The sequence below is a fragment of the Nanorana parkeri genome, unplaced genomic scaffold (assembly GCF_000935625.1).
Source record: "Nanorana parkeri isolate BGI_ZX_2015 unplaced genomic scaffold, ASM93562v1 scaffold397, whole genome shotgun sequence".
Lineage (NCBI taxonomy): Eukaryota > Metazoa > Chordata > Amphibia > Anura > Dicroglossidae > Nanorana > Nanorana parkeri.
The window spans coordinates 580,065-591,092 of record NW_017306665.1 but is presented as its reverse complement, the minus strand read 5'-3'; the positions used below and the strand labels follow the sequence as shown (position 1 = coordinate 591,092).

General features: G+C 48.0%; 1 protein-coding gene across 1 annotated transcript; it reads right to left on the bottom strand.

Annotated features, from left to right (window-relative positions):
- Nucleotides 1-658: 658 nt before the first annotated feature.
- TRIB1 (tribbles pseudokinase 1) lies at nt 659-10,528 on the bottom strand. Its single transcript, XM_018559466.1, has 3 exons — nt 10,217-10,528; nt 6,274-6,566; nt 659-1,324 (listed from the first exon to the last, which is right to left on the bottom strand). Exons 1-3 carry the CDS (start codon nt 10,526-10,528, stop codon nt 856-858), a joined length of 1,074 nt encoding a protein of 357 aa, XP_018414968.1. The 3' UTR covers nt 659-855.
- Nucleotides 10,529-11,028: the final 500 nt, after the last annotated feature.

The window sequence follows — 11,028 nt, the reverse complement described above, 5'->3', positions numbered from 1 at the left end:
TGCGGGAAGGAATACCTGCTCTTTCCGAACTGTGGTGTGGCACCTTATAATCTACCTATACTTCTGTCTCTTAGGCAATGGAGGACCAATACCCACAATGCTACACTCTTCACTTGGGTGCCATTTAAAGAGGAACATTACCCATCAATTTAAAGTGGAAGTAGACCCACCAATTCAATGGCCTCCCAAAAACCGGTTACTTTCAAGGCATGCAAACTGTCAAGGTTGAGTGCGCTCATTTCAGCTTTCCGGCCGTACTTTCAAGGCCCTCAAATGGATGTCGTCATTACACGTGCAGCACCATGGCAACCGCAATCCACAGAGGCCGTGATGGCAACTTCCTTGGCTGTAAGGGACAGGAGGGTCTGGTTCCACTTTAAAAAATGGTCAATTTTTTTTTTCAAGTGTTTGGCACTTCTATTCTGTGCTGTAGGGTTAAAATATACCTGCCCTAGTCTCACTTAACCCCATTTAATGCCATAATATGAACATGAACGGTCACAAAAACCGGTAACCCAAACAAGGCAGGGCAAATGATGTTCAGATTTCATGGGCTCCCTTTGCAACCAATCATATTTCATTTTTCTCTAATTTGATAAATTATTTCCGATTGGGCAAAGTGCAGCAACCACTGCCCGTCGCACTGCCTTACAGAAGGTGCCTAAAGGGGCCCGAGAACGATTCTAGTCCACCAAGGCAAAAGTTTTTGCAATAGGATAATTGTTGGCAAACTCAGAATGGTATGTTGGTATAACGTACAACATTGTCCACACCACAGCCGTGAGGGGCTTACAGGCCTACCGCAAGTCCCAGATCTGGTCATTATAAAGACCATAGTCCGTAGGTTGGGAGGAGCTAGCAGAAGAAGGAATCAATGTCATCACAAGTCTGAGGGACATCAGGAACAAGCTGGTCAGTGGTGCTCGGTTCCTGGTCTGCTAAGCCGGGGTGAGAGGCAGCTTCGAACCAGGGATGTAATAAAATTTCCTCTGCCGTCAGTCTCTCGTGGGGCTCCCGCCTCAGTAGGCTTCGGATAAGGCACCTGGCTTTGGGGGAGACGTGGTCAGGGATGCAGAAGTGTCCGCGGCGGATTTTGGAGAAGAGCGAGCTGGGGTCCGAATCATGAAAAGGGTAACGTCCAACCAGGAGGGTGAAGAGCATGACGCCCAGGCTCCAGACGTCGGCCGACCTCCCGGAATAAGTCCCTGCCGTGTTGAGGATCTCTGGGCTGACGTAAGCCGGGCACCCGTGTTTGTCTGACAGAGCGTCGTCCTCGCCTTTTATAATGCGAGCGTCCTCTAAGCTTTCCAACCTCAGGCGAGTCCTGCAGACCGAAACAAAAAAGGGAAACAATGGTTTAACAACGAGAGAAGAACAAAATAATTCACATAAAAACATAATTTGTCATTAAATAGCAATTGCCCCAGACAGTCTATAGACTCCACCTCATTCTATAAAGCCATCTATCATAAATGGTAAATGGTAACCTTTTTATTACTTTGCACTGGCAGAGCTCCTTGGAATATCCAATAGCAACCTTTACATTTAAGCTAATTGCCATTAGCCAGTGACATGCTCAGCTGACTCTAGTTGTGTACAAGATGGCAGCACAGACAACCAAGACTTCCTTATGGTTCAGACACCTGATTAACTTCAGAATTCCTACCAGCGGAGAAACATTGGCCCCAAGCACAGTATGTGCCACGGCGGCCAAATCAACGGCTAGCACCGCTGCTGTTCGCATGTTAACGCTTGTGCAAGCAGTTGCCAACATTGACGGGCCATGGGAGGAGACCGTTTGCATCCGGGGCCAGTTGAATGTGGCCATAGCACAGAGAGCTGCTGCTGCATCCATTGATAAACTTTCAGCCACATCTGGCTGCATCTTCTTCTCCCCCCTCTTGGGAATACTCGAAGAGCCTGCCCTGTACTAAAGATTATTTGCCAATTATTATTTGCCTATTCTGCCTCTAAAATAATAAAATACCAGGAAGGAAAAAAGCCGCAGTACGCGACGCTCCTCAGAGAACCACCTCTACTTCAACAACCAGCAGGCCTAAATGGAACACCTTATAATAACTATATAATTTATGGTGAAAGCAGGACGCGATGAAAGGCCTACAAAGCGCGAGAAGTTATTTTTTTTTCCTCAACTATCAGGCCGTGAAGGTTGTAATGCGTTCCCTTTTTTGTCCTCAACGTGAACTCTTGTGATGCAAAGTAGCTTTGATACAGGGGACGGAAAAAGTGACTCAAGCCACTCTACCGTCTGGCAGCAACCAGCTGGTGTCACAGTAAAAACTTGACACCTGCGCCTGCCGCATATCGCTTAACCCCCCCATCCCCGGTGAATAACTCCTGACACGCGGGCCGGATACGATCACACAGCTCTGCCTGAAACCCCAAATTACCAAAAAATTTAAATGTGCTCTTTGCAGTATGCAAATAAAAGTTAAAGGAACATGCACGTGGAAAGAGATGGAAGTATAGAACTTCGGAGCCTTAAGAGGTTCAGAATAATTGATGCATCCTCTAAATTATTTACAATGCTCACCCATTCTCCCTAATCTGGTCCCCTCCTGCTGCATGTACCTGTCCCTAAAGGGCCCACCCAGGCACTGCACCTTGCATAGCTATAAAAAGTGACATTTAAATATCCATTTGGCACGGAATCCAAAACCAAGCTCTGAACTTGTGGCCGCAACCACAGGCCCATCCCACCCCCCTCCTCTACCGCTCTTGGCTCCTCATCCTCTTCTACCAGTTAACATTCCAGTGATGTGACGTTTGTAAATATCCCAGATGGAACACTGCGATCAGAATGTATTTCTGAGCTAGCAAGGGGTTTTTTTTGGCCAGGAATGCGATACCTTCCTTCACCCATGTATCACTGATTATGGTGTCTATAAACGTCTCGCATACGTTAAGTGGCTGCGGGCCAGTTTGACGCAATATGAGCTACTGCATCAACTTTGTCCTCGGCATGCTGAGCTGGCATCTGTCAGGACTGAGTGATTAAAGGACTTATGAGAGTTCTGCTATGCAAAGATCAATGCTCAGCCCAAAGCCATCTTACAGGCTCAGACCACCACAAACTGCCTTTTTAGATGTGGGTGCATCTCAGGGGAGCAACTCAAGTGACATCTTATGCCTTTCGAGTTCTCAAGCGGTGAGATTGCAAATCCAGAAATGTATTCTTGCACCTAGGAAGATTAAATGTTGCACGGAGGGGGTTATAAAAGTAATGTGCGAAAGTGGTACTGGTAACATCCGCTTAAAATTCCTCCCACCTGTGCAGAAATGGACATATCCGAGATTTCTCCAACTTCCCCATACAGCTCATTGCTGTAAAACTAGCTGCCGCTGTAAGCAAGTGCAGACAGCAAAGTGACAGCTGCTTACATTCCTCTATGGGATCAACAGACAGGACGTCCGTTGTGCTGGAAATTATGATCCTGCTAAAGTTATTTTCGTTCGAATTATCTTTTGCCTTGGAAAGCTTTTTATGTTAATACAATGACTGAAACTGTTTTGGGAAGAATGATGCCATTTATATGGAGTGGCCCTTTAACAATGGTGGTGGGTGGTGTGCAGAGACCTGTACCAATATTGTTGTCCTCATTGTTGACCAGCAATGATGGGTGCAATCTGAATGGTGGTCACAAGTTAATGGTCGTTGCAGCTCTTGTATTACTTTTATTGGTCGTTTTAGAAAGAAGGAGATGCATTAGGGATGATGTTTGCCCGGCCATATGAATTTGGCAACAGGGCACCCTTGGGTTTTTTTAAGGGTCAGTAGTGGGCTGAGTGGCTTTTTGTATGTCTTGCATACTTCAATGGCGAGATCTCCCAACCATAATTCCTGTCCATATGATAGATTTGGGTGATCCCATCCATCTAGGTGTGTTCCAGGTACCCCTGCTATGTTCTCCAGAATATAAAACAAATAGAAACCCAAATGGAAGAATGGGATCCCCTTATAATGGGCACAGAAGAGGAGTGCAGAGCCAGGGACTCACAAATCTCCATCAGGTGTCTTAACGTTCCAGTGTCTACAACTAGCTTTTTGGTAGACTAACCCTTTATCCCAGGGGTGGACAAATGAATATGTGAATTCAGGAGCCAGCTTGCCCAATCTAGGGGCCCCCAGGGTTTTTTCTTTTGACAACTAGAGGAAACCCCAATGGTTGGGCACCAGCTGGAACTCTAAGTAGCATTGGCTTACCTGGCCCCTGGGATTTTATCCGGCCCTGCCTTAATGTCAAGTCTAATTTCTATCTGTCAAGTTCTCTGCTCCGTCATATAAGCTGGGACAGGGGGCCCACTATGCGCATCATGGTTCACCACACAGGAAGCTGTGTGCAATGTCATGTGTACACAACTTTCATATCTCCGTATTGGTTTAATTCTGACAGTTTTCCGTCAACAACCACAGCTGTTTGGCTGCAGTTTGCATCTTATAGGCTGGGAAGGGGGCCAGTCCGCTCTGGTCCTATCTGCTGCGAGCATTGTGACTGTAAATACACAAAACAAGCACGGGCTAATGGAAATATCAATATTTGGAGGCAAGACAAAGGAGAAGGGGGGGGGGGGCTGATCCTGCTAAAGTTATTTTCGTTCGAATTATCTTTTGCCTTGGAAAGCTTTTTATGTTAATACAATGACTGAAACTGTTTTGGGAAGAATGATGCCATTTATATGGAGTGGCCCTTTAACAATGGTGGTGGGTGGTGTGCAGAGACCTGTACCAATATTGTTGTCCTCATTGTTGACCAGCAATGATGGGTGCAATCTGAATGGTGGTCACAAGTTAATGGTCGTTGCAGCTCTTGTATTACTTTTATTGGTCGTTTTAGAAAGAAGGAGATGCATTAGGGATGATGTTTGCCCGGCCATATGAATTTGGCAACAGGGCACCCTTGGGTTTTTTTAAGGGTCAGTAGTGGGCTGAGTGGCTTTTTGTATGTCTTGCATACTTCAATGGCGAGATCTCCCAACCATAATTCCTGTCCATATGATAGATTTGGGTGATCCCATCCATCTAGGTGTGTTCCAGGTACCCCTGCTATGTTCTCCAGAATATAAAACAAATAGAAACCCAAATGGAAGAATGGGATCCCCTTATAATGGGCACAGAAGAGGAGTGCAGAGCCAGGGACTCACAAATCTCCATCAGGTGTCTTAACGTTCCAGTGTCTACAACTAGCTTTTTGGTAGACTAACCCTTTATCCCAGGGGTGGACAAATGAATATGTGAATTCAGGAGCCAGCTTGCCCAATCTAGGGGCCCCCAGGGTTTTTTCTTTTGACAACTAGAGGAAACCCCAATGGTTGGGCACCAGCTGGAACTCTAAGTAGCATTGGCTTACCTGGCCCCTGGGATTTTATCCGGCCCTGCCTTAATGTCAAGTCTAATTTCTATCTGTCAAGTTCTCTGCTCCGTCATATAAGCTGGGACAGGGGGCCCACTATGCGCATCATGGTTCACCACACAGGAAGCTGTGTGCAATGTCATGTGTACACAACTTTCATATCTCCGTATTGGTTTAATTCTGACAGTTTTCCGTCAACAACCACAGCTGTTTGGCTGCAGTTTGCATCTTATAGGCTGGGAAGGGGGCCAGTCCGCTCTGGTCCTATCTGCTGCGAGCATTGTGACTGTAAATACACAAAACAAGCACGGGCTAATGGAAATATCAATATTTGGAGGCAAGACAAAGGAGAAGGGGGGGGGGGGCAAATGTGACTGTATGCGACAGGTCTGAGGTCAGAAGTGTAGGAGGTGTCCACCTGGTTAAACATTGACTGTGTACTTGATATTGAAGGTAGGAAAATATTCGTGACAATGCCTTGCACATCAGTAGGGTCTATACTGCAATATGTGCGGAGGACATATTACCTTATTATAAAGGGGTAATTGTTAGTGGCAGAGATAGGCCTATGAATTTATTAGCCATTTTAGTGTTTATTCAATTTGTTGCGGACCAACTCAACGAAAACGTCTAACCCATCTCTAAGGGTTGCCATCAGTTCATAGAGAATGAATAGGCCTCATTGGCATTTTTTATGACTGAGCCAAGCTGTCCTCTCCGTTCCTGCCCCGAGTTATTAATATCTTCCTCACCTATATACTCATCCAACACCCAAGCAGCCTTCACATTCTGAAAATCTCTTTCCCAATCCATTAGACTTGCTTACAGTAAACTGACAAAAGAAGCAAAATGGCCACCATTGTGGATAAACTTCAACCCTAAACTCCGATTGCTTCCTCACCTTTCTTTGTCAGAGAACACAAACTTCCTCAGCTTCAGGTCCCCCAGGACAATATTGGACTGGTGACAGTGGGACACCGCGCTGATGATTTGCTTGAAGAGTTTGGCGGCCTGCTCCTCGCTCAGCCTCTTGCAGCTGCGCACATAAGAGTGCATGTCGCCATACTCCTTTTCGAAAAACACGTAGGCCTTGCTCTCCCCTTGGATGACTTCCGCCATCCCGGTGATGTTTCGGTGCCAGGGGAGGTGGATGTAAGGTTGGATCTTGTGCTGGTAGTCCTTCAAGGAGAAAACCTGCAAACAAAGCATAAATAAAATGTAATCCAAATGTCAAATCCTTAAGTGAACTAACAAACTAGGTCACAATCTGACTCTGCAATCTCCTTTGGTTGACCAACTATGTAGCATAAGGGCCACCTGACTTGGGTTGTCTGGGTAAACCTTATGACTACCCAACTGTTGCTCAACCTTAAAGGAAGTTCGAATAATGTGCAACTTGTGGCTCTTCAGCTGTGGCAGAACTACAATTTCCAGCACGTTGGGGGCCTTGTAGTCCCACCACAGATGGAGATCCAGAAGCTAAATAGGTCATCACTAGGCTAAACTAGGACATGCAAACCATATGCTAAGAGATTATGTGCAAAGCAAAACAACCGCACTCCACTAGCCCCAGCAAAACCCGTGTCCTATTTTTACACCGCCCTATTCTGAAGTGGTAAGCTCTCATTTCTGTGGCTTTTTATGCCTCTTGCAACGACCGTCAATAAATTCTCCCGTCACTCGCTAGCATCAGCAGAGGGCAGCAGCAAGTACACAAAGCCGTATTAAGGTTACGAAGGAGAGCTCAGCATTGACGTAACCTGTCTAGTCCAATTAAAAATCAGCAAAAAGAGACATTTGGGAAAGAATGCGATCATGTCAGTTCCAATGTAGAAGGAAAAGGGAATGTGGAAATTAAATTACAGAAACCGGTGAACTGTCAACGCAATTATTAACCGACCCGCTGACATAGCATTGCAATATGTTCACATCTCACGGCTGTCTAGCGTAGCGGGTTCAATCAGACTCTACGCTCGGCTAAGTGAAAAACATATTGCAAACAGCCCCATAGCACTCTACCCGATTTTAGCTTTTATGATTGTCTGCCAAGGGTAACCGCATCGTCTAACTTTCTTCCCTTATTCTAGAAAGCAGTACAATGGACCGTCTTGATTTGCAAATACATTAACTCATTGAAAACTTGCTTTAATTTTCCCATATACAACATCCGATTGACCTTGGTCATTGAACATTGCCTATTATAAGATGAACAATTAAATAAGCCCCAAAACCCTTCATTCTCTAGGTTAATATACTTCTCTATACTTTGTATTTATCGAGTTCAGTATCCAATCTGAATGTCAGGTTGCTTTCGGCCCATATCTAGGCTACAAGTCTTCCCTAAGCTGTAGGGCAGATAAGGTAACAGCTCCGTCTACTGTAACGTCATGTAAAAGTCTATCCTTCCAGTGCATTGCAATCGCATAGAAAATTGGGTCACTGCAAAGCATGCTAGGGCCTTCAAGGGGCTTGTAGTTCCTCAGCTGTAGAGGACAGAAAAGGGGTGAGTGGTGCCAATTTAGGAAGAGTCTGCAGTCATTCCTAGAGGTATGGAGCTCATGCCCCTGGGGAAGCAATCACTTAGCTGGAAGTGTTCAAACACGGAGCTCTGGGGATCATATGGGAAGCAGCTAGGTCTCCTGGGGCACCACATGCAATATAATACCTAGGAGCCCCTGGGGCAGAACAGGAAGCAAAGCAGGGGCCCTTGAGACCACGAAGCATCAGACGGTAACATAACACAATGGAACAGGCTTTAAAGACACATAACAATAAGCGGGTTTGCCTGCTCCCAGCAGTAATAACGCTGAAGCACAACAGACAATGCTGCTTTCTCCTTCTGCTTTGAAAACACAGGAATGGGGTCTCAGTCACCCCCTCCTCTGCTTCCGAGAGACTGCAGACAAAAGGGGGGGGGGGTATGTCCTTTATTTCCCAAAGAAACATGGCAAACAAAAGATGTGGAAGCCTTGCTTAGGTGCCTCCAGCACAAGGACAGCAATGTACAATGCCCAATCCATAGGTGATCTAGAATGGCAAGACTGGAAGGTAACTTTAGGGTCACCCTGGGAGGTGCAGCCTCCAGACTGAATTCTTCCTTTCATAGAGGTCTCCATTGTAGACAGACTAATGTCACCCCAGACTTGGAGCCCATCTGAGGCAGTACAGACAAGGCTAGGGTAATTTTTGTCTCGACTTCCTCAGAGAGAGCAAGCCAGTATCACTACGGACATTGATCCCTGGAGCTATCCCTGCCTTGGGGTCTCCCAAAAAAGCATACGGAAATGTCACACATAACAGTCAGGCAGTGCAGACAAAAGACTGAGGTTATTGAAGGCAACATAGACATCAAGCACTCTGCAACACTGACAACAGAGAGGCTGCTGACCAGAGTTCCTGGAGGCAACAAAGACTACAAATTGTGGCCAAAACGGAAAAATCCTTGACAGTACATGTAGTCAGCACCAAGACTGCAGACAACCCTATGTCATCCCTGGACCCGGGGTTCCCATATACAGTGCATCTCTGAGTTGGAGCTCCTTGCAATCCTGCAAACTACATAGGATTGCTCCTGGCTTGGGGCTACTAAAGAACCTACAAACAGCAGGATACTTCACCCTAAGGTTCCCCCAAACCCTCAGACAGGCTGGGCATCATCTGTACCACAGGGCTCCCCAATACCTTACAACAGCAGGCAATGGTCATCTCTTATCTGTGGCTCTGTGACTGTACAGAAAAAAGGCTGGGGTCATCCCGAACCGAGAGCTCCAGAAGGCTCACCAGACAAAAGGATGCCCTCTACCCTGGGGCTCCCCAAGACCAAGTAAACAAAAGGCTGGCATCATGCCTACCGTATGTTGGAGTTCCCCAAGAACCAGCAGACAAAAGGCTGGCAGCATGCTTACCCTGGGTCTCCCAATACCTTTCAGATAACAGACAAAGGGTCATGTCTAGGGAAAACCATGCAGACTATAGGCTAGGGTTATACCTGACCTGGGGCTCCCCAAGACACTGCAGATAACAAGCTGGGGTCATGCCTTCCCAAAACCCTACAGACTAAGGTCTTTCCTCCCATGGGGCTCCCCTAGACCCTGCAGATAACAGACTGTCTTACCAAGACTCAGCAGACTATAAACTAGGCTCATGCCAAAGCTGGCGCTTCCATACAACCTGCAGAGTACAGGCTGAGGTCATGTCTTCCAACGTCCCAACAGACTATAGACTAGGGTCATGCCAATCCAGAGGCTCCCCTAAAACAGGCTGTGGTTATGTCTTCCTATGACCAAGCAGACTAGAGTCTAGGGTCATGTCAATCCTAGGGGCTCCTCTGGACCCTGCAATTATCAGACTGGGGTTATGACTTCAAGACCCCATAGACTAGGGTCATGGCAATCCTGGACAGGATGGGGTCATGTCTTCCAGAAACCCAGCAAACTACAGACTAGGGTCATGGCAATCCTGGAGCTCCCCAAGAACAGGCTGGGGCCATGTCTTCCCAAGACCCTATAGACTAGGGTCACACCAATCCTGGAGCTCCCCAAGACCCTATAGACTAGGGTCACACCAATCCTGGAGCTCCCCAAGACCCTATAGACTAGGGTCACACCAATCCTGGAGCTCCCCAAGAATGGGATGGGGTCAAGTATTCCAAAAGCCCAACAGACTATAAGCAACCTTCATGTCAATCCTGTGGCTCCCCTACACCCTGGGGGTCTCCCTTTAGTCTCCTTGGGGTATCTTCCAGGTGTCCCCTTGACTTAGGGTTCCCCCAACAAAAACTCCAGCCAGCTGCCAAGCCTCCGCAGACAATGGACACCTGTCAGCCTCTGTCCGGTGCGGCTCACCTTGCACTGTAGCTCTTCTCCGGTGTGCAGGTGGAGGGCTCTGGCCACGTTCTCCCGGTCCACGTTGGGCAGCAGCAGGTAGTTCCCTATGCAGGTGGGTCCCGTGTGTTGGGGGTCGGCGCTGTGCAAAGCCGGCGGCAGCGGGGAGCCCGGGGAAGGCAGCAGCCCGCCGTCCGGGGGAGACTCGCTGAGCCGGGCGCACTTGGCGGGGGGCTCATCGCTCTCCAGCCTCTTGGGGTGATGGTGGTGGGCTCTGCATGGTGCCAGGCGGGGGGCCCCCAACCGGCTCTGCCGTTGCACGTTGGCGAACATCTCTGATGTAAAGGAGGGCGAAGATGGATAAGAAGCCTCAGGAGCGATCCCGTAGCGGCATCCAGTGCACGTGTGTCCCCCCGGGGCCCCGGATCAGTTCTGCCTGGCAGAGATGCGGCGTGCACGGGATCCTGCCTGCATCTGTGTAAGCGGCAACCCGGCGTTCACACAATGCTCTCTCCTCCCCTCCCCCGTGTGCCTAGAGCCGCCTCCGAGCCTTGTGCAATACATTCACAATCACATTACACTCTGCCCCCATCATGGAAAAGGGGCGGGCCACTAGCGGGAGTCTCATTTCTCTCGTTGCATCATCTCCTGCTCCTCCTCCCCTAGCTGCTGCATGCATGGGAAGTTGCCTGGATTTTCATCATTCCCTGCTCGGGCTGGGACCATTGCACGGATAATTGCGTTGCTCTGCCTGCCCGCTGTAGGGATGCTGGATTTTAAATGAGAAGTATGGAGTCAGATTTACGATCGTTACCGCCGGCCGCGCAAAGTCT